Here is a 26108-nt window from a genome sequence, read left to right as displayed (position 1 = left end):
CCCTGGGTCTGAGGGAGAAGGCTGGGACCTCTGTCCCTGGGTCTGAGGGAGGAGGCTGGGACCTGTGTCCCTGGGTCTGAGGGAGGAGGCTGGGGCTGGACCCCTGGGTCTGAGGGAGGAGGCTGGGCCTGGACCCTGGGTCTGAGGGAGGAGGCTGGGCCTGGACCCCTGGGTCTGAGGGAGGAGGCTGGGGCTGGACCCCTGGATCTGAGGGAGGAGGCTGGGCCTGGACCCCTGGGTCTGAAGGAGGAGGGCTAGGAATCAGGACTCTCAGGTCTGAGGGAGGAGGACAGGAGTCTGATCCCTGATCTTGAGGGAGGAGGGCAAGGTCTGGATCCTGGGTCTGAGGGAGCAGGCTTGAGGTTTGGGTCCCTGGGTCTAAGGAAGGTGGGTTGGGGTCTGGATTCTTGGGTCTGTGGAGGGAGGCCTGGGATCCAGGACTCCCTGGTCTGAGGGAAGAGAAGGAAGTTGCGATCCTTATTTTTTTCTGAGGGAAAAGGAATTGGGTTCCCTGATTAAACTTTTCTCTGCCTTTCCCACCTAGTATGGAGGGACCCAGTACAGCCTCGTGGTTTTCAACACTGTGGACTGCGCCCCAGAGTCTTATGTGCAATGTCATGCTCCCACCAGCAGCGCCTATGAGTTTGTCACCTGGCTGGATGGCATTAAGTGAGCTTTTCCCCCTACTGTGGTGGGTTAGGGTCCTGTGAGGCACTATGAAAATGGTGTTTTGGAAGGTTCATGTGTTTTAGTCCATAAATCACTTGTCCAGGGCCTGGACTCCTGGGCTGTGGGAAGAAGGCTGGGCCTTGGAAGAACTCAGCAGCAGTGTAGTCATCCGGTTTAGGCACAGAGAAAACTTACCATTCAGGGATGTGTGGTTGAGCACCACAGCTGCCAAGCAATCCATATGTGATTCCCTGCCTTAAACCCTTTCCCTGTCCCCTCCTGTCCTTCTGATGGGTACATTAGAGAGATTGTACTGTGCTTTGATAGTTCATGTTGTGAACTCTGGAGTCAGATAGCTGGGGGTCACATCATAGATATACTTCCCTACACAACTCAAAGAGTCCCTGGATCCTGCGTGCTCATTTTGCATGTGGGGATGTTAATACTTGCATTAGTTCTTTTCTGTTAATTATCTATTCCTGCAAAATGGTCACCCCCAACCTAATGATTTAAAACTATAGATCATTGCCAGTGGCACATGCCTCCAGACCTAGAGACTCAGGAGGCTGAAGCAGGAGAATCACAAGTTCCAAGCCAGCATTTCAACAACTTAGTGAGACCCTGTCTTAAAATAAAAAATAAAAAAGGGGTGAAGATGTGACTCAGTGGTTAAGCGCCTCTGGTTTCAATTCCCATTTTAATGAATAAAAATAAAGAGCTAGGGTTGTAGTTTAGTAGTAGTAGAGCACCCCTGAGTTTAATTTTAATTCCCAGTACTGCATGAAAATATAAAAGTAAAGGAAAAAATAGAAGTATTGTTATCTTAAGCATGTCTGTGAGAAATTCACCAGTGCTTAGCTGCAAGGTTTTGCCTGGGGTCTTTCATGGTGTTGGAATCATCCCAGTGTTGGGCTATGCAGGAGGATCTGCTTCCAACAGCCATCATTCTATGGCTAGAGACATCAGTTCCTTGCTGGCTGTTAGCCATAAGTCTTTTCCACGAGGCTGCTTGACTTGCCTATTGGAGAACCTGCCTTTCTTCACAGTGAGTGATTCAGTACGGAGACGAAAAAGGAAGCTACGCCATACCCCTTAATAAGTCTTGCAAGGCATGTATCATCACTTCTGCCAGGTGCTGGCTTTTGGGAGGGTGGTCATTACCAGGGATTGAACTCATGGGCACTCGACCACTGAGCCACATCCCCAGTCTTATTTTGTATTTGATTTAGAGACAGGGTCTCACTGAGTTGCTTAGTGCCGTGCCATTACTGGGCCTGGCTTTGAACTTATAATCCTCCTGCCTCAGCCTCAGCTGGGATTACAGGCCTGCACCACTGCACCTGGCATCAGTTTCTGTTTGGTTGACAAGTATGTACTGTTTCTCACGGAAAGGGTGACAGCCATGGTTGTGAATATGAGGAGTCAGGATCTTTGGGAGCCCTCTTGGGGGCAGGCTACCACAACCTCATGGGATGTTTTGACAATTAAATGAGTTCATGACTGTTTTACATGGTCTGCACCTAGTAAGTGTCTTGCTACCTCTGAGTAGCTGAGACTTGCCTGGTTTGCTGCACCTTTGTTGTATTGTGGTCCTGGGGATGGAACCCAGGGCCTTGAGCATGCTAGGCAAGTGCTCTACCACTGAGCTACCTCCCAGTTTTTGTATGATGTCGAACACCATCCCTAGCTGCTCCCCATTAGATGCCAGTAGCATCCCTTCCAAAGTTGGGACAGCCAACATGTTTCCAGGCATTATCAGATGTCCCCTGGGGGCAAAATCCAACCCAGTTGAGAACCACTGGGCTAGACTGTGGTAAGACTTGAATAATACTATACGCAGGCTCCTTGAGACCAAGTTCAGGTCTGGCACATCTGGAGTCCCTGTGACCTGGAGCTCCCAGTACAGGAGCCCTCAGGAAAACTTTGAGTCAAGGAGTGAATGCCCACAGCACACTTCATGCTCATGACCCCAGGAAATTCCCACATCGCCTTCCAGACTAGCTTAAGTGTCTTCCTGCCTAAGAAACTGTCCTTGATTTTTAAAAATTTTTTTTCACAATACCTTTATTTTATTCATTTACTTTTATAGATGCTGAAGATTGAACCCAGTGCCTCAGGCATGCAAAGCAAGCGCTCTACTACTGAGCCACAACGAGACCCCGCCCCCACCCCGCCGCCTTGATTTTTGCAAGCAGTCTGTTGCTCCCTCCTGTGTTCCCCTGTACAGCCCCATGCTTCTGGACTGTGAATGTCCCTGAGTATTTCTCATGTGGTTTGCTTCCATCTGGCACCCAAAAGACCTAGCAGACTTTCACTGGGTAAATGAATGAGTCAAAGCTACAGGTAGGTTAATCATCAAGAAACCAAACCTTCCACAGGTGTGGAGTATTAGGAAAAGCAGCCAGACTTCCTTATTAAAAAATCCTGTTTGGGCATGGTGGCTCATTCCCGAGATCCCAGTGATGCTAAGGCAGGAGGATCCCAAGTTCAAGACCAGCCTGAGCAATCTTTTGAGATCTTGTCTCAAAATAAGGAAGAAAGAAAACCCCAAGGGCATTGGCAGGATAAGCAGGAACTGCTATCTGAATGCCTTAATCACATGTCCACCCTGCTTGTTCAGAATGCACTGTACCTAGAACCAAATAAAACTATGTGTTCTTACCAAAGCGGGGGCCCTAATCAGCTGGTAAACATTTTAAGCCATTATTATTATCATTGTCATTGTCATCACCATCATCATCCTTGTAAATCTTTACTGGGGATTGAACCCAGGGACTCTTTACCCCTGAGGGCCATACCCAGCCCCTCCCCTTTTAATTTAATTAAAAAAAAATTTTAGTTGTAGATGGACACAATACTTTTATTATTCTTTTTATGTGGTGCTAAGGATCAAATGCAGGGCCTCACATGTGCAAGGTAAGTGCTCTACCATACAGCCACAACCCCTAGCCCTTTTTTTTTTTTTTTTTTTTTTTGGTGGGAGGAGTGTGGGGTACCAGGGCTTGAACTCAGGGGCACTTGACCACTGAGCCACGTCCTCAGTCCTACTTTGTAGGGCTCATTACAGGGTCTCACTGAATTGCTCAGTGCCTCATTTTTGCTGAGCCTGGCTTTGAACTCACAATCCTTCTGCCTCAGCCTCCCAAGACTCTGGGATTACAGGTATGCACCACCACACCTGGTCAGCCCTTTTTATTTTTCATTTTGAGATCACATCTTGCTAATTTGTGGAGGCTGGCCTCAGATGTTCAAATCTTCCTGCTTCAGCCTCCTAGAATTGCTGGATTTCAGGCATGTACCATCATGCCCAACTGGCTTAAGTAATTATTTATTTATTTATTTAATTTTTTTAGAGAGAGAGAGAGAGAATTTTTTAATATTTATTTTTTTTAGTTTTCGGCGGATATAACATCTTTATTTGTATGTGATGCTAAGGATCGAATCCGGGCCGCACGCATGCCAGGCAAGCGCGCTACCGCTTGAGCCACATCTTTAGCCCTATTTTTAATTTTTAAAAAATATTTATTTTTTAGTTGTAGTTGGACACAATACCTTTTTATGTGGTGCTGAGGCTCAACCCAGGGTCTCCAATATGCAAGGTGAACACTCTACTGCTGAGCCACAACCCCAGCCCCAAGCCATTTTTTTTAAATAGTTTTATTTTATTCATTTATGTGGTGCTGAGGTTTGAACCCAGGGCCTCACACATGCAAGGCAAGCACTCTACCACTGAGCCACAACCCAGCCCCTTAAGCCATTTTTTAATGTTTCCAATGGCCATTGTTTTGATGGCTCCTATTTAATCAACTGAATTCATTTTCTGTGACATTCCAGGTGGGTTCAGAACAGGCAGCACAAGAAATTCAGCCTGTTTTGTTCTAACTTGGAGAAATCGTACCTTCTCCCAGCATGTCTGATACCCAAGGAACAAGGAGTACAGTGAAAGTTTTCAAATGTCCTTGCTTTGGGAAAATTGTTTTTTGATGTTACATTTTTATAAGTGGGGGGCTGGGGGTATAGCTCAGTTGGTAGAGTGCTTTTCTTGCATGCACAAGGCCCTGGGTTCAATCCTCAGCACCAAAGAAACAAAAACAAAAAACATTCTTATAAGAGGACAGTTTTTTCCCTCTCCTAGGAAAAATAAATCTGACCTAGAGTCAGAAAAAATAGAGGTAGAAGGAAAGTACACCTGAGTATCCTCCCTGGAGCATTGTGGCAGCTCATTTGTTCATTAATTGAACAAATGTTTGTGGCACACATGGCACAAGACAGGCCAGGTTCTGGCTCTTGTGGAGCTAGTGTTCGTTTTTTTGTTGTTTTTTGTGATATTGGAGGTTGAATTCAGAGAGGCTCTAACATTGAGCTGTATTCCCAGCCTTTTTATTTTTCATCTTGAGACAGGCTCTTGCTAAATTGCAGAGGCTGACCTCAAACTTAGAATTCTCCTGCATCAGCCTCCCGAGCTGCTGGGATTCTAGGCAAGTGCCACAGTGTCCAGAGGTGCCTTTATTTGATTTTATTTTTTTGGTGCTGTGTATTGAACTTGGGCTCTACCACCAAGTTACACCTTCAGCCTCTTTCTCTTTTCTGTTTGGATTTATATGGGAATAAGATTTATCAGAAATTTGACAATATTTAAGTCACATTTTACAAGTGGCCATAGTTTTGCTCCCCATTTTCAAGTTTTCCTCATGTGCTTGGCAGTCTCTTGGAGCTGGTAACATAATTTCTTTTCAATGTTCATTAAGAAAAAGCAGGTTTTAGGGGCTGAGTTGTGGTTCAGTGTCAGAGCACTTAGGCCTAGCATGTGTGAAGCACTGGGTTCAACCCTCAGCACCACATAAATAAATAAAATAAAGGCATGCTGTCCATCTACAGCTATTTAAAAAAAAAAAAGGCACTTCTGCCTCTTTCATTCTCTTGGAAAAAAACAAACAGGTTTTAGCCAGGCATGGTAGCGCATGCCTGTAATCCTAGCGACCTGGGAGGCTGAGGCATGAGGTTTGCGAGTTCAAAGCCAGCCTCAGCAACTTAGCAAGACCCCAAGAAACTCAGCAAGATCCTGTCTCTAAAAATATAAGAGAAAGGGCTGGGAATGTGGCTCAGTGGTTAAGTGCCCTGGGTTCAATCCCCAGTATCCCAACAAAACAAAGCAAAAATCTAAAGGAGTATGATTTGGCAGCATTTGGGACCATTACAATGTTGTGCACCTCTCACCTCTGTCTCAATCCAAAATGTTTTCATCACCCAAAAGGAGATAACACACGCATGAGAAAATTGCTCCTCATTCCTCCCAGCACTTGGCTCAAGTCTAAAAAGGCTCCCCCAAAGTTATTGTTTGATTTTTTTTTTTTTGTACTGTGAATTGAACCTAGTGGTGCTTCACCACTAAGCTACATCCCACACTTTTTATTTTAATTAATTAAGTAATTTTTTTAGGTACCAGGGATTGAACTCAGGGACACTCAACCACTGAGCCACATCCCCAGTCCAATTTTGTATTTTATTAGAGGCAGGGTCTCATTGAGTTGCTTAGTACCTCACTTTTTGCTGAGGCTGGCTTTGAACTTGTGATCCTCCTGCCTGAGCCTCCTGAGATGCTGGGATTACAGGCATGCACCACCAAACTAGGCTTCATTTTATTTATTTTTTAAAAATATTTTTTAGTTGTTAATGGACCTTTATTTATTTATATGCGGTGCTGAGAATCAAACCCAGTGCCTCACACATGCTAGGCAAGTGCTCTGCTGGGTTTCTGTTCTCGCGACTAAAAGGCTCAGGGGTCACTCTAGTTAAACTGGGCTAACTGGGCTGCACGAAATAACCACACAAGGGGCTGAGGATGTGGCTCAAGTGGTAGCGCGCTCGCCTGGCATGCGTGCGGCCCGAGTTCGATCCTCAGCACCACATACAAAGATGTTGTGTCCACCGAAAACAAACTAAAAAAAAAATAAATATTAAAAAAAAAGAAATAACCACACAAGAGACACAAATACCTTTTTCTTTGGGGTTGCTGTGACAGCTCCTCTGACCTTAAGGGTCCGAAGAAAGAGAGCGAGATCACACGCTGACCCCTTTTACTGAGGAGAAGCTATTCAGATGAGGCCAGGGGTCAGGTTTCAGGGGCTGAGTATCTTCATGATGTCCACTGTCAGCAGGTTGACTGACAGCTGGGTAGGCCACACCCCAGGGCACAGTAAGAGGAGGGGACACACACAAGGCACTTCCATGGAAGATTCTATCCTAAACAGGACAAGGGGTTACATTACAAAGGAACAGGTGAGCATAGCTTCACCCATGGGCCTGTAGCAAGACACATCCATGCATGAGACACCGACCCTCGAACCCAAGAAGGTGGGGGAAAGCTCTGCCACATTTCTGTGACTGAGCGCCTCAGCACCCAGCTGGGGAGTGTAACTCAGTCACCAGTAAGGTTGGCCTCCCACAGTGCTCCTTCACTGAGCCACCACCCCAGCCCCTATTTTATTTTTCAAAAATATTTTTAGTTGGGCTGGGATTGTGGCTCAACAGTAGAGCGCTCGCCTAGCACGGGCGGGACTCGGGTTCGATCCTCAGCACCACATAAAAATAAAGGCATTGTGTTGTGTCCATCTACACCTAAAAAATAAATATTAAAAAAAGATTATTTTAAAAAATATTTTTATTTATTTATTTTAGTTGTAGTTAGGCACATACCTTTATTTTGTTTATTTATTTTTTATGTGGTGCTGGGGATCAACCCTGCACCTGTGCTAGGCGAGTGCTCTACCGCTGAGCCACAACCCAGCCTTATCAATCTATGTGTCTGTCTGTCTACATCTAATCTGTCTGTGTTGATGAGGATTGAATTCAGTGCCTCAGGCATGCAAGGCTCTACCACTGAGCTACAACCCCAGAACCCTTTTTAAAAAAAATATGTATATTTTTTAGTTGTAGTTGGACACAATACTTTTTATTTATTTATTTTAAATATTTATTTTTTAGTTGTAATTGTACACAATATCTTTGTTTATTTTTATGTGGTGCTAAGGATCGAACCAGCGAACCCAGGGCCTCGAACATGCTAGGCGAGCTCTCTACTGCTGAGCCACAATCACATGTGGTACTAAAGATGGAACCCAGCGTCTCGCACGTGCTAGGCAAGCACTCTACTGCTTAGCCACAACCCAGCCCCTCCAGGCCAGTTTTTTTTTTTTTTTTTAAAGAGAGAGAGAATTTTTTTAATATTTATTTTTTAGTTTTCGGCAGACACAACATCTTTGTTTGTATGTGGTGCTGAGGATCGAACCCGGGCCGCACGCATGCCAGGCGAGCGCGCTACCGCTTGAGCCACATCCCCAGCCCTCCAGGCCAGTTTTTATTTTTTATTTTGACACAGGAACTAGCTAAGTTGCTGAGGCTAGCCTTGAATTTGTGATCCTCCTGCCTGAGCCTCCCAGTTACTGGGATTACAGGCGTGACTGCACCTGACCCCATGGTTTGCTTTCTTGCATGGCAGGAATCCAGACAGCAAACTCTAGGATTGGTTCTTTGGGTGAGGTCCACCCCTATCTGTGGCCTTAAAATTCCTGTGGAAAACAGCCTTGCAGGTGAGGAAGAGGAGGCCAGGGAGTGGGTGGGAAGGAGCAACAGTGGGGGCCAAGGGTCCTGAGACGGGGAGAAAGGACCTGAGGTCCAGAGCTCCCAGGCCAAGTGAGACTGGAAAGAAATCAGCTTGTGAAGGTGGGTGGGGAACAGCAGGCCGCTGGTGGGATTGTTCATTCAGCAGGTTCCCAAAGCCTGTGTCATCTGGGGTGCATTTTGTAGAGATGGCTCATATGACTTGTACTCCCTCACTGAGGACTGCACAGTCCAGGTATGGCAGGGGGTGGCTGTGGAAGGAAGCAGGGCAGCCGTAGTGTCAGGTGACTTGTAATGTGATTGAGGTGGCAGCAGGGCAAGCTTCCTGGAGGAGAGCATGCTGGGCGGAGTGTCACAGAATTCATGAATTAGGGTTCTGTTGAGGCTAGAGTCTGAGCTAGTGCAGGTGGAGCAGATGTGGAGACCTCGGAGTGTGAGAGGTCTGGAGGCTGCACAGGCAGAGGACGTGGAAAGGGAGAGCTAGGCGGGTCGGGGCATGTAGGCCTCTAGGTGCTTGGCTGAAGGCACGGAACTGATCCAGCCTAGGCAGGCCCTGTTGGCTGGGTAACCATTCGTTTATTTAACACATTTCCCAGAGGTCTCCACATGCCAGGCTGTGGTGGATAGGGCTGGGGAAAAGCGAAGATTCAGACACCCCGTTCCTGCCTGTGGGGAAGATGGGAGCAGACATGGATGTCGAGACCACAGTTCAGGGGCTGGTGCCCTCTGGTCTGCACGCATGTTCTCTGAGGCAAAATCAGCCTGAAGAATGGTGGCTGCAGTAGCTGTGCTGGGTGGGATGCTTTCCTGGGCCACCTCAATATGGGGGCCGTCTAGGTGCATGGAACTCTAGTGTGTGTGTGAGTTTCCTAGGCTGCTGGGTTAGAATTGTCTGAGGCTCTAAAAGATGGAAGTCAAGATCAAGGTGCCAGCAGGGCCAAGCTCCCTCTGAAATCTGTAGGGCAAGGGGCCGTCCTTGCTGCTTCCAGGCATGTCTTGCCTTGCTTCAGCGCCACCCAGTCTTCGTACCACCTCCTCCTGTGTCTACCCGTCATCTCTCTGTGTGTCTGTCCAACCTTTTCCTTTTCATAGACGCTAGTCATATTGGATTAGGATCCCCTGACGATCTTCACTTCCCTCCAACACCACCCTTTCTCCAGGGTGAGGATATAGCTCAGTGGGGGAGCCCTGGCCCAACATGTCCGATACTGAGTTCCAACCGCAGCACAAAAAACTAAACAAAAAAGCCCTGTTTCCGATAAGGTCACGTGCTGAGGCTCTGTGGGTTAGGACCTCAGCCTGTCATTGGGGAGACACATTTCAACCCATAGCACTAGGTGGACAGGAAGCCCCCCTCACTTGGTTGGGAAGGAGAAGTGAAGCCAGGGCTGCTTTAATGATGAGGCACATGGTCTAGAGAGGGATGGCAGGACACGGATCAGATAGGGGTTAGTCACACTAGGACTGGGACACAGCATAGAGGCCCAGGCATGGTTACCTGGGTGCTTTATGACTTCCTATACTGAAGGTCTCCTTCCCAGGCCTCATAATTAAAAGGTCAAGTGTCTCCTGTTCTTCTCAGCCTGGGACCCCACCAGCATCAGGGATGGAGCAGAGAACTGTGTCCCATTGTCCCAAGGTGCACAGTCCTGTGTGCAGGGCTGGGATGCTAGCAGCTTCAGGTGTCGGGGGCACCCTGGGGCTGACTGCCTGGCACCCTGCAGGTTCATGGGTGGGGGCGGAGAGAGCTGTAGCCTCATCGCGGAAGGCCTCAGCACAGCCCTGCAGCTGTTTGATGACTTCAAGAAGATGCGGGAGCAGATGTGAGTCCTCCTGTTGACCCCTGCTAGCCCCTCCTCATCTGTTTGTACATAGCATGTCCTGTGACTCCACCTCTAGCCTCACCCTGGGGAGGAGGGAGGGAGGAAATGTGTCCCCTTATCAAGAGGAGGCCTCAGCTCTGAATTCCTCCTGCCTGCCTTTTCTGGGGTATCTCAGTTCCTGAACCTCTCAGAGCCACAGTGTCATCAGTTGTAAGGTAGCATTACTTTTGGTTTCTTGTGGGTGGAGTGTATGAACCTTGCTGGTGCTAGGTCTGGGTCCCTTCTCAGAGCCCCTGTTGTGGCCTGCTCCATGTCTTGTCTTGTCCCTGGTAGTGGCCAGACACACCGAGTATGTCTCCTTATCTGCAACTCACCCCCATATCTGCTGCCTGCTGTTGAGAGCACCACATACTCGGGGTACACGACTGAGAGCCTCGTCCAGCAGATTGGGGAGGTGAGGACCTCTGGCCTGAGGGAGCAGGGCTGGGGTCTGGGCTCACAGAACAGTTGGGGACTCTTTGGCCAGCTATTTACTTAGGCTTGTTGAAAGAATTATATCCCAGAGTCCCCTGGGGCAACTAATACCAGATCTCCTCACTTTCTGCCCCATAGCCTGGTGGGAATTAATAATTCTAGGGCCCAGGTCATCTAGTCACCATGGTGTGGTTCCATGGGTGCTGGCTCCTGCAGGCTTATGGTGGGGCCCTGTCTTAACCCATCCCTCTTCCTGCAGCGTGGGATCCATTTCTCCATTGTGTCTCCTCGAAAGCTGCCTGCCCTGCGGCTCCTATTTGAGAAGGCGGCTCCCCCAGCCTTGCTGGAGCCTCTGCAGCCTCCGACAGACGTGAGCCAGGACCCGAGGCACATGGTGCTGGTTCGGGGGCTGGTGCTGCCTGGTGAGGCCCAGGGTGGTAGGGTGGGGGCTTGGGGGGTTTTCTCAGCTCGCTCTGACTGGGATTTTGGATTTCTCTTCTCCCTCTTCACCTCCAACTTTTTCTCTTGGGGGCCTGGTCCTGCATCCTGCTCACAGTTGGGGGTGGCTCAGCCCCAGGCCCCCTCCAGCCCAAGCAGCCGGTCCCTCTGCCTCCTGCTGCCCCTTCGGGTGCCACACTGTCCGCTGCACCCCAGCAGTCCCTGCCCCCAGTCCCACCACAGTACCAGGTATGGATGTCGCCAGGACAGGCCTGCTCCTGGGGCTCTGCAGGAGCCAGGGCCTCATGGGATAGACCTAATTGAATGGTGGGGCGTGTGGGGTGGGACAAGCCTGGGACATTGAGAGGGTGAGGTTGTTGGGGCTGGTGATGGGAGTTCTGAGCTCCTAGGAGACACTGTAGCTAGGGTGGTGTGCTCTGTGGGGCTGTTGGCCCACAAGGACTGGGTGTGTGGTCCTCTCCAGCCCCCTCCCCTCTGTTCCCAGGTCCCTGGGAATCTGAGTGCGGCTCAGGTGGCTGCCCAGAACGCAGTGGAAGCTGCTAAGAACCAGAAGGCTGGGCTAGGCCCGCGCTGTGAGTGGTGGGGTGAAGATGGTGAGAGGAGCCGTTTACCTTCTGAATAGTGTCCAGGGACGTAGCCTTGGGGCTTAGGGCTGCTGGGGTTCAAGGAGCATGTCCTATGTGCTGTGAGGCGAGAGGTTTCATGTGTGTCAGAACTGTTCGGAGGAGGCCAGGCATCATGGGACTAGAGAGTCCTCGTGTGCTGCAGGCTTGGAGGATGAGTGGCCATGTGCTGTTGGACATGTGTAGAGGAAGAGACCTTTGTCCCACTCACCTTGCCTTTCCCCCCAGGAGATGGTCTGGCCCCACTCCTTGCCTCTGTTTTCCTTTGCAGGCAGGCACCGTGGCCCCAGGTGGAGTAAGTGGCCCTTCACCAGCGCAGCTTGGGGCTCCAGCCCTCGGTGGGCAGCAGTCGGTCTCTAATAAACTCCTGGCCTGGAGTGGGGTTCTTGAGTGGCAGGAGGTAAGCGGGCTTGCAGGTCCATTGTGCATGTGGAATGGAGGGTCAGGCCTGGGGACCTGTGGCCAGAGGAGGGTCCCAAGGAAACATGGGATTTGTGGCTCAGAGTTTAGAACTGGGGGAGTTTAAGAGTTGTATTGAAGTGGAGAACCCAGGAAAGCCTAGGATCAGGGGTCCAGAGAGATGCCCCAGGCAGTGTGACCTTGCAGGAAAATAGATGATGGGGTTTGGGCCAGAGGAGGAGCCCTAATATTTGTGGAATTTAGAGGTTAGAGGAGCATGGGATGGGTGGTAGAGGAGCTCAGGGTTTGTGGGGGCTAAACTGAGGGACAACTTGAGCTTTGGAACTACCAGAGTGGCACAGAAGGGGGAAATAACTGAAACTCTGGCCCTTTTTACTGTGACATCCTTCTCCCCGCAGAAACCCAAGCCTGCCTCGGTGGATGCCAACACCAAGCTGACACGGTCACTGCCCTGCCAGGTCTACGTGAATCATGGAGAGAACCTGTAGGTGACTGTCGGTGGGGGTGGGGCGCGGCTGGGGTTTGCACCCTTCTGACCCCTCTTTGGCCTTGTCCCCAGGAAGACTGAGCAGTGGCCCCAGAAGCTGATCATGCAGCTTATCCCCCAGCAACTGCTGGTGAGTGGTGGGGGAGGGGACTGCCCAGCTGTTGGTTGGCACCCACCCTGTTCCCCATCTCTTCCCTGCCTCCTTACCCCCTCCTCACTCCCCACACGCTGACTTCTGTGTCTCCCAGACCACCCTGGGCCCTCTGTTCCGGAACTCGAGGATGGTCCAGTTCCACTTCACCAACAAGGACCTGGAGTCCCTCAAAGGCCTCTACCGCATTATGGGCAATGGCTTTGTGAGTCCTCGGCAGGGACGTTGAGCCCTGGCTCCCCAGTCAGCTTCTGGCCTTTGACAGGGACCTTCAGGGTGCTGGGCCTAGGAGCGCTTCTCTTTTTGTGGTGCCAGGGATGGAACGCAGACCTTGCATGTGGTAGGCAAGTGCTCTATTTCTGGTATACCCCAGCCTGCAGCCATGTTTGAGTGTGATGGACTTAGTGAGCTTGGGCTCCCCCTTTCTCCCAGACTCTTCACTTTATTTATATTATATATTATTTATATTATATATAATATATATATTTATATTATAGATTGAGGTAAATCCCGTGGTGACAGTGTGACCATGGTGTGGCAGGATCAGTTAGGAGGATGCCATTGATTCTGACAGGCTCGTTGGATATGTTTGTTTCCTCTGGCTGCTGTAACACATGGTCCCAAACTGAGGGACTTAGAACAGCAACTTATTGTCTTGTGGTTTTGGAGACCAGAAGCTGCAGATGAGCGGGAGGCAGGGCCGTACTCTCTGAAGGTTCTAGGGAACCCTCTTTACTGCTCCTCCAGCTGGGAACCTCTGGCGTCAGGCAGCATCATTCTGTCCAAACTCAGGCCTGTCTTCATGTTTCACATGGCTTTGAAGTGTGTCTGTGTCCTTTTTTTTTTTTTACTTCAGAGATTGAACCCAAGGCCTCATACATGTTAGGCAAGTACTCTATTACTGAACTGCACCCCCTCGGCCTGTTGTTGTCTTCTTATCAGGACATCAGCCATATTGGATTGGGGCCTACCCTAATGACCTCATCTGGTTGCATCTGCACAAAACCTGTTTCCAAATAGGGTCACCTTCAGAGGTGCTAGAGGATTAGGACTTCAACAAGTCCTAACACGGAGGAGGGCCTTTTTGTGTAGGAGCAAATCCACTGACTTCCTATGCACTGTCACTTCCTAGGAGCGAGGCCTTTAGATGGACTGCCTCATGGATGCCTCTCAGAAACCACCAAGGCTCCAAGTGTGGAGGTGTATGCCTGTGGTTCTAGTAACTTGGGAGGCTGAGGCAGGAGGTTTGCAAGTTGGAGGCTAGCCTTGGCAACTATCGAGAGCTATCTCAAAATAAAAACAAAAACAAACCCACTGGGATCATCCCACAGTACCACATACACAAAAACCATGAAGATGATGTTTGTGAGAGCTGGGAACACTTTCAGCTATAGTTTTCCCAAGAAATAAATCATTGGCTCACAAACACGTTACCTTTCACGATTTTGTGGGTCAGGCTTGGGGGTTCTTCATGTGGTTGCCATCCCATGGCAGCCGAGACTTGATCATCTGGAAGCTTAACTGGGCTGGGTGTTCACACTGGCCCGCTGACCTGCTCCTGGCTGTCCTCTGGAATCGTCAATCAGTACATCTGCACGTGGCCCAAGTGTGTGGCTTAGTCTTCCTCACAGTGTGGCAACTGGGTTTGGAGAGGGAGTGTTCCAAGAGCAAGTGTTCATTTTTATCACAGAATAGGACCCTTGGAAATGGGCAGCTTTGGGGGTTAGTTTTACAGCTCTGTGACACCAAGACCAGGGTTTCTGTGGTTCTCTTGGCCTCTCCCTCATGGTCACAGGTTGGTTCTCGTTTCTAGGCATCCTGTATACTTGATGAAGGAAGGCAAGGGGAGGAGCCTCGACTGTGTACTTCCCATTCTTCAGGAAACCAGAAAATGTTCTAGAACCTCTGGCAGGCCTCCTTTCCATCTCTGGGGCCAGACCCCTAGTTGCAGAGGAGGCAGGAGTGGGGAAGGGCACATTGTTTCCCTGAATAGCACTGGGTTCTGCGGGGAAGGGGGACCCATGGCCACTGGGTAGGCATGAGCAGGCCTGCCTCAGGAGGAGGCTGAGGCTGTTCAAGGCCAGTTCCAACCTAAGAGCCCTGCTGGAAACACAGTGTGATTGCCAGCACTGAGGACAGGAGTGTTTGCTGTGTGCTTCCTCTGGGGTGAGCGGTGGGCAGGGAGCTTGATGTGTACCAGATGTCCCTGACATGTCAGTGTCACTTGCCTTGTTTTGCACTGGCAGATACCAAGGCAGAGCGCAGCATGACCGCCCGCTGAGCTCTCTTGGATTTGCCTTTACCATAACCCGCCTTCGGGCCCTTCACTCATCGCCGGGCCTCCTTCCAGAAGCCCTGTGAGGAGGCAGCCCTGGCGTTTTGTGGCCAAGGAAATGAGACATATGTGGTGACTGGGTCAAGGTCAGAGTGCTGGATCCTATCTTGTATCTGGGTCCTTTCTTTCACGACTTAGCACTTGACAGGAACCCCAGTCTTGCTCTGCCCTTTGAGTACCCAGTTCACCCCTTAAGTCCTCCTGGAGCCACCCACAGCAGACCTCTCCTCAGATGTATGGTGGAAACCTCACTACTTCTAGCACCTTCTAGAATGGGGAGGGATGGGGTGCTGCCTCCCGAGGGTTGAACAGTTCTGAAGAGCCTCTGTCTGCAGGCGGGCTGCGTGCACTTCCCTCACACGGCCCCCTGCGAGGTGCGCGTGCTCATGCTCCTGTACTCGTCCAAGAAGAAGATCTTCATGGGCCTCATCCCCTATGACCAGAGCGGCTTCGTCAACGGCATCCGGCAGGTCATCACTAACCACAAACAGGTCCAGCAACAGAAGCTGGAGCAGCAGCGAGGGGTGAGCAGCGTCTTCACCCAGCATCCTGCCCCTTTCTGCTTGGGCCCCAGAACTCAGGTGGTCCTTTTGCCAAGACATGGCCCCCAAGTTCCAGGACACCCTCACCTTTCCTGGCAGTCCTCTCACATCTTCCATGTCCACATGAAACCCCTGATGCGTGGTGTCCTCTCAGGGACCTGGGAGTGTGTGACCTGCTATCAGACTGCTGTGCTCCAAGAGAATGTTCCCAACTCCATGTGTGCTCAGATCTTCCCTAGCTTGGGTTCAGGACCACTCCTTCCCTGTCACTGATCTGTTCTCTCTCTCCCCGTGCAGATGGGGGGACAGCAGGCACCCCCTGGTCTGGGCCCCATTCTGGAGGACCAAGCGAGGCCCTCGCAGAATCTGGTGAGGACAGGGCTGGTAGGGATGGGTTAGGATGGCCCCACAGGATGCCACTGGTTCCCAGGCCCAGGGTCTGGGGACTTTGCTCTTCTCCCTCACCCCCATCTCTTTTCCTACCAGCTCCAGCTCCGCCCACCTCAGCCCCAGCCTCAGGGTACTGTCGGGGCCTCTGGGGCCACAGGGCAACCTCAGCCCCAGGGTACCACCCAGGCACCCCCAGGGGCTCCCCAAGGCCCTCCTGGAGCAGCCCCTGGCCCACCCCCTCCTGGACCCATTCTTCGACCCCAGAACCCTGGGGCCAACCCTCAGCTACGGAGCCTCCTCCTCAACCCACCACCGGTGAGATTTGGGGGTGGGGATAGCCAGGGTCTGTAGATCCTGGCCCCAGTGGTTTGGGGCTTTCCTCTGGGAGGAGGAACTTTTGACTTTGGTCAGGGTTCGAATGGCGACCCAAGAGGGCTCCCAGCAGGACAAAGACCTCCCAGACTGCAGACTGAGACTCTTCCGAGCAGCCTCTCAGGCAGAGGCAGGATGGTGGGAGGTGGCAGCTCTCCAGCAGGGGCCTCTGAGCCACTCTGTGTTCCCCTAGCCCCAGACAGGGGTGCCCCCACCCCAGGCCTCCCTCCATCATCTCCAGCCACCAGGGGCTCCTGCACTGTTGCCCCCACCGCATCAGAGCCTGGGGCAGCCCCAACTGGGGCCACCACTTCTGCATCCACCACCCACCCAGTCCTGGCCCACACAGCTTCCCCCACGGGCACCACTGCCAGGTAAGGGGGTTCCGGGGGAGGGCAGGGGTCTGGACTGAGTGTCCCAGCATCCCCTGTGCAAGAGCGCCAATACCCTGTGGCCCTTGGGGGCTCTGAGGGCGACTGGGAAGTGTAGCCAATGGGACCAAGGCCCTAGTGGGAGGAGAACTCTTTCTCTGCTCTTCTCTCAAGTGTCCTGGGGGTGCTGGAAAACATGATCTTGGGGCCAGAGAAGTAGTTTAGGGGGCGGGCTCCCAAAGGCTTATGGGAAATAGTGTATTTGCAACCAGAAGGGGTCATAAGGTGCTTCTGATTGGTCCCTCAGGACTTCCTAGGTACTTTAGTGCCTTGGGCTCCCAAAGGAGGAGGGAGGAAGCAGGCCCAGGGCCCTCCACGGCCCAGGGTCTACTGGGAGATGCAGTCCCTTCCCCACTGCCCCCCAGGTCAGATGCTGCTGAGCGGGGGTCCCCGGGGCCCGGTTCCCCAACCGGGCCTGCAGCCCAGCGTCATGGAGGACGACATCCTCATGGATCTCATCTGAACCCCCATCACCCAATAAAGTTCCTTTTAACACACACCCCGGCTCCCGTCACTGACGTCCCCCAGGACTGGGCAGGAAGAGACCTGGGGAGACATCTCTGTCCTTGTTCTCACTTCAGCAGACTTCCTGGGCCCTGGGCTGGATGATTCCCGGTCTTGTCTCGGCAGTGAGTCCGAGACAGTCTGGTGCAGCTGGGTTCTGGGGGAGACTAGGAGGCAGGCAGCACTTGGCAGCACGTGCTCTTGGGGAGGTTGTAGAAGACACTCAGGAGAACATCTGACCTAGCCAGGCCCCTGTGGAGTCTGGAAAGAGAAGCAGCAATTAGCAAGGCTAGGGGGGACCTTGGTATGAGAGTAGCAGAAGGGGACACATGGCGGTAGGAGGAAGCAGGGGCAGAGCCGGACAGTGGATGCTTCTGGTTTGTGAGTGTGAGGGAGGGAGGGAGGAGCTAGAGTACTAGGCACGTGACAGAACTTGAGGGTCTCAGATTCCAAACTGGGCAGCTTGAGGTTTGTCTCGGGGACACCAGGCCATGAGAGGCTCTGAGCCAGGGGCAAGTCTGGGCCGGTCCTGTTGTCAGATCCCTCTGGGCTACGAAGCGTGTTGAGGTAGGACAGGAGGCCAGGAAGGTTGAAACTGAGAAGGTGGGGTAGGGGCAAGGTCAGCTCTCAGGGCCAAGCCTGGGTGATGTCAGGTGGTGAGTGTCAGTAGTCCAAGGGATGTCAAAGTGACAGATGCCATGGTGGAAGCTCAGGACATGTCTGTAGGGACAGTGTGTGCTTGGTGGTTGACACAAAAGGAGTCTGTAAGATTGCATGGGAAGAGAGGGCAGGCCCTGGGCCCCAGTCAGAGACCAACCTGCTGTGGTTACGGATGAGGCAGAAAGTGGGGCCATCCCTGAGTGGAAGACCTGACAAGGAACAGGGCTGAGTGAGACTTGGTGAGGCGAGGGTCTTGAAGAATGTCAGCTGTCTGGGGCAGCTGGATACAGGAGGGTCTGGGGCACAGGCCGTCTCCTCAGTGCAGAGTGAGCTGTCCATCGTCAGACTCCAGAAGCTAATTGTACAGTGTGGTCCGCACCTGGACCACAGCCACCCAGCTTTGGGATGCCGGATAGCAAGGCAGGTTCACAGGTTGTCCCAGGAGAGAGGTTGCAATCTGGTGGCCCTTGGGCCACTCTGCAGATGAGTTTTGTTTGGCCTTCCTTATGTTAGCAAATGTGGCACTTTTTTTTTCTTACGAGTTAGTTGTAAAAATTGGGATAATTCTCTCTCTTACACACACTCTCTCTCTCACACACACACACACACACTCAAACAATCTGCAGTCTTGGCTCCTCTTGATAAGTTGGAAGATCTGGCACCCTGGGGCCCACCCTTCTGCCCGGCAATAGCTGGCTGGAGCTGCCCCTTTCAGTGGGGCGTGTGCTCTCCAGTTCGCCAAAGTCCCCACCACTCCCTCTTCCTCCCCCACCAGGAGGCAGCAGGGCACTGCCTTTGTCACTGGGCTGGCACTGTGGTTGTTCTGTGGTAGTGTTCAGAGAAGAGTGAAATCTTTCTTGTACCCATGTCTCTGTCAAAAGCGGCAAAACGAAAGAGAGAAGGAGAGGGCCGCGTGTTTCGAGAAAAATGGGAACGAGACTATTTCTTTGTGGAAGTGAAGAGCATGCCTACGTGTTTAATATGCAAAAAAATCATGTCTGTGTTGAAAGAGTACAACCTGAAACGCCATTACGAGTCCCGGCACAGTAAGAGCTTCGACCAGTACACGGAGCAGACCCGGGACGCAATCCTCAGCGAACTGAAAAAGGGACTCAAGTGTCAGTAGGGTTTGCTTTGGAGAGTGAAGAATAGAAGTGGACGGCTGCCAGGAGCAGTTCTGAAATGACATGAGAAGAACGACCTGGGCATTAAAACCTGCAGCGGAACGTGAGTTGGTAAAGAGGAGCAGGCTAGCGTCCAGGACAGCAGCACCGCTGTGCCAACTGTTGCTTGAGTCTAATGGGCATTTTTGTCGCACAGTGAATTGAAGATAAATCAAAAGGCTTTACAAGTCCAGTTGCCTGAAAGAGTTGAATCAATTGTGGCCTTTTCCTATCGCTGCTCATAAACTATTACCATCCAGTTAGCTTTATTTATTTGTGGTGTTGAGAAATTTGATGTGACCGAAGAAGTCTGTGATGTGGTGCCGAGGCAGGCCCAGCGCTGGGGGATGGCTTACTTTTTGTGTAAGGAGAGAATTGAAGAGTTTCATATGTACTGGTCAGAATTCTTAAGCACAGCTATAGACAGTTGTAGTAAAGCTGTCACTGGGGGATGTGTCCAGGTGCCTTGATCCAAAGTGACAGCATTTGGCAAGGACATAGAGGTCAGGTCCTTGCCTCAATCACCAGGCATTGAATAGTTCTGAGAAGCTCAGTAGAGCCCACCACGGAGGCCCTTGACACTTAGAGCCTCTGTTTGGCCACCGGCGGGTTGATGGCTTGACCAGGTGTGTTTCACAGAAGCGCCACAACCTGGGTATGGAAGAACGCCAACTGCTGAAGTTCATCACTTCATCACCTGGGTTCATTTCAGGTTATACAAAAGCCACACCTCCTGATAAGGTCAGTTGGAGACTTCTGGTCAAGGTTACAACCCTTTGAACACTGAATGTGTCTGTAGAAACATTCACAAACCACTCCTTGAATGTATGATTGTACTGGCCCAGTCCTGCAAAAAGGGGGAAGCCATTGGCAAAGAATAATTTGGCACCTTTTCCTTTGCTACAGTTGGTTTCTTGAAAGTGGTGGCCCGGACTGCATCCACCCAGATTGTGGGGTCAGAAATCAAGTCCCCAGAGGCTTCCTGCAGCCACACTTTATGAAAACGAACTCACACCGTCTGGTTTGTGTTTGTTGGTTGGTGTGGATCGAGTAGTAGTTTCTAAACTGCAGTGCGATGGGCACTGGTTCCTAGATGCAGTAGTTTTGGAAGATTGGGAGATTCTGCCACTATCTAGTAGTTGACCCGAATGTCCATATTTTGGGTACCCACATGTGTGAAAAGCCAGCTGCTTCCGTTATGAACCTGAATCAAACTACCGCTTCCAGTTGAAGGATTCAAGGTTGAATTCCTAACTGCTGTCCCACTGTGCCATCACCCTTGCCTGACACCGACAACTTGGTGTGGAAGGGAAGATGTCAGCCTCCCAGCCTCAGCTCAAAGGAGCAAAAGAATAACAAAAGAGAAAAAAATTTTAATAATTAAATATTTCTATTTTTCAATTTGTATTTTTTCAATTTTGAATTTAAAATATAAACTCCAGTATCATACATGTTTGTATTGTGTTCCATGCCTTCACCATAGTTCAGTAAAGATCCAATTTGATTATATTTCTGGCCATCGACTTTTCTTATGCCTGACGAGTTCACTCATTTCTGTGACCCGCCTGGCCCTGGAGGCATTTGAGCTTCCCATCCCTGCTCCAGAGCAGTTGGATTGAATCTGGGGCCTTGAGGGGGCTGGGAACCCACATTTGATACAAGCTCCCAAGGTGATTCTGATGCATAAGAAAGATGGAGTAGGAGACACTCTAAGACGTGAAGGTGGTGAGACTTCCCAGGCAGTCTGTGTAGTAACTCAGATGACTTAAGGGACCAGGCAGGTGATGAAAATGTGTGACGCGGACGGGTGTAAGACAATAGGGAATGATGGGGACTGTGGCGAACTTGGAGAGTGCTTGCCCTGCCTAATGGCCTTCAAATTAAAAACAAAAACACTGAGGACCAAACAAAATCTGTTTGTGGGTCTCATGAGGCCATTGGGCCACCATTTTGCGACCTCTGGAAGAAGAAGACCCCAGGACAAGGGCAGAACCCTGAGAAAGACCCATGTGTAAGGGTGGGCAGGGAGCCAGAAGACAGAAGGAGAACCAGGCAAGTGTGGTGTTGTGGAAGCCGAGCGGTTTTCTGAGGAGGGAGTGATCTGTTGTGTCAGAATCTGCTGGAAGGGGAAAAGAGGAGGGGTTGGAAGCAGCCTGTGCTGTTTCTTAGAGGTGGAATCCCTGTGGGGAAACCTGGGATTAGATCCAAAACAACTTGGTCAAAAAGAAATGTTTCTGGTTGCTGGTTTGGCCATCTCTGGCCAGTGAGGCCTTCCTGACTTTAACATTCAGATGAGCCACAGGGACTATTGTGGCCTGATTGTGCCCTGAACACTCCCCATGAGGCAGAAGAACACCTGCAGAGCGGATCCAGATGTGGATCTCCTCTCCCCATGTCACCATGCAGGTGTCAGTGAGCCCCTGAAAACCGGCCAGCACTGAGGCCACGGGTCTGTGGGGGAAGCAGTTCTCAGAACACAGGGAACCACTGAAGCTATGTGAGTATAGAAGAAATACAACAGTTGGACTTGACCCCCAGTTTCTGCACCCATGAACTCAGACCTGGGGCAGGTCCCTGTCTCTCTCTGAGCCTCACTTTTCCCATATATCAAATTGTGAGTATCTCCTAGAATTATCCCAAGAAACACATTTTCTGGCCTGCCCCAGTCCCCGACAGGAGAGGTGGTGGCAGCCATTGTTAACATTAGCCAGAATCACTCTTAGAAGCAAAACGTGGGCCAAACTACCCGCAACACACCGAAATCTGTAGAACAGCCAGGTGCAGTGGCAGGCCTGTGACTCCAGCAACTTGGGAGGCTGAGGCAGGAGAATGGCAAGTTTGAGGCCAAGTGGGCAACTTACCAAGACGCTGTTTGAAAATTTTAAAGACGCTGGGGATGGTAGAGTGGTAGAGCGTTTGCCCAACATGTGCCCCACCCTGGGTTTGATCACCAGCGTTGAAAAAAAGAAGAAATCACTGTTGAGCCTGTGCAGGTTAGAACAGAGTGTGTGACTGGTTGGAAACATTTCATTTTTGACCAATTTGACCAGTTTTCTTGTGGGTTCATGTGCCTGTGGCTGGAGGCAAGGCGGGGAACTCATGAAAACTCCCAAAGGAGTGGGTCTGGCAAGAGTGGCTGGGCATGATTAAAAAGAAAACAGTCTGAGGTAAAAATGGTAAAACATTGGCTCATTAATCCTTTTAAGTCTATCTTAGGTGAATGACAGTGCCCACTCACCATCCCCAAAGAAAAATTACACCCAAGAAGAGCAGGTAGGAGTATTTGTTTTGAGGTACACAAAAGTCACTAGTATGTGTTTTCACAGTCTTGGTTTTTAAAACATAATCGAGTTACAGCCAGGCATGGTGGTGTACACATGTAATCCCAGGGACTCCAGAGGTTGAGGCAGGAGGATACTCAGTGAGGCCAGCCTCAGCAATTTAGAAAGACTGTCTCAAAAACAAAAAAAGACTTGGGATGTAGCTCTGGTAGAGCTGTGCTTAGCATACTTGAGGCCTTGGGTTCCCTCTCAGCATCATAGGGAGGGGTTCTTTTTTCCTCCCCAGAGGAGACATACTAATATGAAATTGAATTTACATGCATGCAATTATGGAAATATTCATCATAATTTGTTTTTCATCATAATTTTGTGTATGTGTGTGACACAGGAGATTGAACCCAGGGGTGCTCTACCACCAAGCTACATCCTCAACCTCTTTAAATTTTTTTTTTTTTTTTTAACTTTGAGACAGTTGCTGAGGCTGGCCTAAAACTTGTGATCCTCCTCCCTCAGCCTCCTGAGTTGCTGGAATTACAGGCGTATCACCACTTCACATGGCTGATAGTTTCTTAATCTTTTTACATAGGTGGTGTCGTCTATATGCTCTTCTTCAGCTCCCCACCCCCAACCTGGCCCACTTAAGCAATGGTCACCTGTCCACATCTTTACCTGTGGCTCTGTGTCCTGTTTTCAAGTGATTGCCATTAATAGTCCATTACATGGGGGCTGGGGCTGTGGCTCAAGTGGTAGCGCGCTCGCCTGTCATGCGTGCGGCCCGGGTTCGATCCTCAGCACCACATACAAACAAAGATGTTTGTCCGCCGAGAACTAAAAAAATAAATAAATATTAAAAAAAAAAAAAAAAAATAGTCCATTACATGGCTGAATTGCAAGTCTACAACCAACCTACTTGTGTAGGTTATCTGTTGGATTATGACAAACCCCACCACAAGCCCTTGGTGGAGAACAGGCATTCCTTGTCCCACACTTGCTGTGGGCCAGGAGTCCAGTCCCATGCTTGCTGAGGGTTGGGATCTCTGGTTTCTTACCATTATTAAGCCTCTTCTAGGGCAGCTCAGGATGTGGTGACCAGTTTCTCTAGACAGAAGAGAGGGTGCCTGTGGTGGAAGCTGCAGTCTTTTTGTACCTTACTCTAAGCCCATTGCCTCTGCCATATTCTGTTCATTATAAATTACTAGATGTGGCCCACTCTCGAGCTGAGAGGATGATACAAAAGCACAGTTATCTTGGTTGGGGGTGGTCCCAGAGGCAGCCATCCTTCAGACTGCTTGCCACATCATTTGTGGCAGCCAGGTAGCCGTGCAATTCCTCATGTTCTCCAGAATGCTCCAAAGGAGGAGTGTGGGTGTGAGTGAATGTGAGCAGGGATGTGTGTGTGTGTGTGTGTGTGTGTGTGAGTGTTTGCTCACTGGAGCAGGCATTCCTATGGAATACATTCCTCACAGTAATATTTCAAATCGAATGTGCCAATTTTATTTTTATTTATAAGCCTTCAAATATTGAATTTATTTTTGCATAGTTTTCAAAATGGTTCATACTTTGGTTCCAGAACCGAACCCAGCTCCTTCTAGAAATCACTTAGCAATTCCTTATGTGTCCTTTCAGAGAGATACGCAATGGGAGGAAGCAAATAGAGAAGCGGATGCGTTTTTTTTTTTTGGTGTTCCTGCCCTGAGGCAGCCTACTCTGTTCTCCAGCTTCATGGTTTTTTTTTTTTTTTTTTTTTTTTNAAAAGAAAAGATATGACTTTTGGTTTTCTGAGTTTGGCTTATTTTGTTTCAATTAATGTTCTCAAGTTCCATTCATTTTCCTGCAAATGAAATAGTTTCATTCTTTATGGCTGAATAAAATCCATCATGTACATATGCCACATTTTCTTTATCCCTTCATCCATTGGCAAATACCTACTTTGGCTATTGTGCATTGTGCTGCTAGAAATATGGGTGGGCAAGTATGGTTATAGTATGCTGACTTTATTTCTTGAGGATAAATATTAAGGAGTAGTATGACTGGGTCATATGGTGGTTCCATTCTTAGTTTTTTCAGGAACTTCCATGCTGATTTTCATAGCATAGTGCTTATACTAATTTATAGTCCCATCCGCAATGTAAGTGTTCCTTTTTCTCCACATCCTCTCCAGCATTTATTATTGTTTGTATTCTTGATGGCTGCCATTCTAATTGGAGTGAGATGAATCTTGATGAAGTTTTGATTGGATTTTCCTACTTGCTAAAGATGTTGAACATTTTTTCATATATTTGTTAGACATATGTATTTCTTCTTTTGAGAAGTGTCAGTTCATTTTCCCATTTATTAACTGGGTTATTTGATTTTTTTGGTGTTAAGTTTTTTATCCATTCTGGATATTAATCCTCTGTCAGAAGACTAGGTTCTCTCTTCACATTTTTAATTGTTTCCTGTACTGTGCAGAAGCTTTTTGAATTTGATTTCATCCCATTTATTAACTCTTGGCATTATTTCGTAAGCTTTAGAGAAGTCCTATTGAAAAGCCATTGCCAGAGCCTATATGTTGGAGTGTTGACCCTATGTTTTCTTCTAGGAGTTGCATAGTTTCTAATTCTTATGTCTTATGTCTTTGATCCATTTTGAGTTGACTTTTGTACAAGGTGAGAGATAGGATCTAGTCTTAGTCTTCTACGTATGAATAACAAGTTTTCCCTGCACCATCTGTTACAAAGGCTGTCTTTTCTCCAACATGTATTTTTGGTACCTTTGTCAAGGATCAGATGACTGTATCTGTAGGTTTGTCTTTGTGTCTTCGATTCTGTACCATTGGTCTCTGTGTCTTTCTTTTTTTTTTGCCAGTACCATGCTTTTTTTTTTTTTTTTTTTTTTTTTTTAAATTCTAACATATCTGAGAGTCTGTACCCGAACAGAAGCCCTCATCCATCTTCAGGGCTGCAGAGAGGTCTCTCCTATGTATGTGCCATATTTTTTTTTTTCGTTCACCCTTGCTCCCTTTCTCATTCTCTGAGATGGGTCCTCACTGCGTTACCCAGGCTGGTCTTGAACTGGGCTCAATCAGCCCCCTATTGCTGTCCATTGAGGATATTTCTGATCTTTTTTGGTGCCTTTTTAAAAAAATATTTACTTTTTAGTTATAGGGACACTATGTTTTATTTCATTTTTATGTGGTGCTGAGGTTTGAACCCAGTGCCTCTGTGTGCTAGGTGAGTGCTCTACCATTGAGCCACAACCCAACCCTTTTTTTTTAGTACAGGGATTGAACCCAGGGGTGCTTAACCACTGAGCCTCATCCCAGACCTTTTTATTTTTTGAGACAGGGTCTCACTAAGTTGCTTAGGGCCTTGCCAAGTTGCTGAGGCTGGCCTTGAACTTGCAATCCTCCTGCCTTAGCCTCCCAAGTCACTGAGATTATAGGCATTTGCTACCACACCCTTTGAGTGCTTATTTTGTTTTGCTTTTGGTGGTGCAGGGGATTGAACTCAGGCCTCACGCCTGCTAGGCAAGGACTCTGCCACTGAGCTACATCCCCAGCCCTCAGTACCTATTGCATTTTATTTTTTTATTTTAATATGTATTTTTCAGTTGCAGTTGGACACAATACCGTTATTCTCTTTATTTTTATGTGGTGCTGAGGATCAAATCCATGTCCTCGAATGTGCTAGGCAAGCGCTCTACCGCTAAGCCACAGCCCCAGT

The 26108-nt window shown here is 49.5% G+C and overlaps 1 protein-coding gene across 1 annotated transcript; it reads left to right on the top strand.

The window, feature by feature from the left end:
• The first annotated feature begins 546 nt into the window (after positions 1-546).
• Positions 547-20632, top strand: Med25 (mediator complex subunit 25). The gene is given in 15 exon segments (XM_048790513.1): positions 547-669; positions 10014-10112; positions 10446-10566; positions 10846-11008; positions 11143-11273; positions 11530-11656; positions 11659-12068; positions 12487-12572; positions 12648-12705; positions 12824-12931; positions 15397-15585; positions 15901-15972; positions 16090-16308; positions 16559-16739; positions 18842-20632. Coding segments are annotated over 14 exon segments (2205 nt in total). The 5' UTR covers positions 547-669; positions 10014-10017; the 3' UTR covers positions 19087-20632.
• The last annotated feature ends 5476 nt before the right edge of the window (positions 20633-26108 follow it).

Source organism: Marmota marmota, unplaced genomic scaffold (genome assembly GCF_001458135.2).
Source record: "Marmota marmota marmota unplaced genomic scaffold, marMar, whole genome shotgun sequence".
Taxonomy (NCBI): Eukaryota; Metazoa; Chordata; class Mammalia; order Rodentia; family Sciuridae; genus Marmota; species Marmota marmota.
The sequence above is the reverse complement of the archived record's forward strand: the minus strand, read 5'-3'. Positions and strand labels throughout refer to the sequence as shown.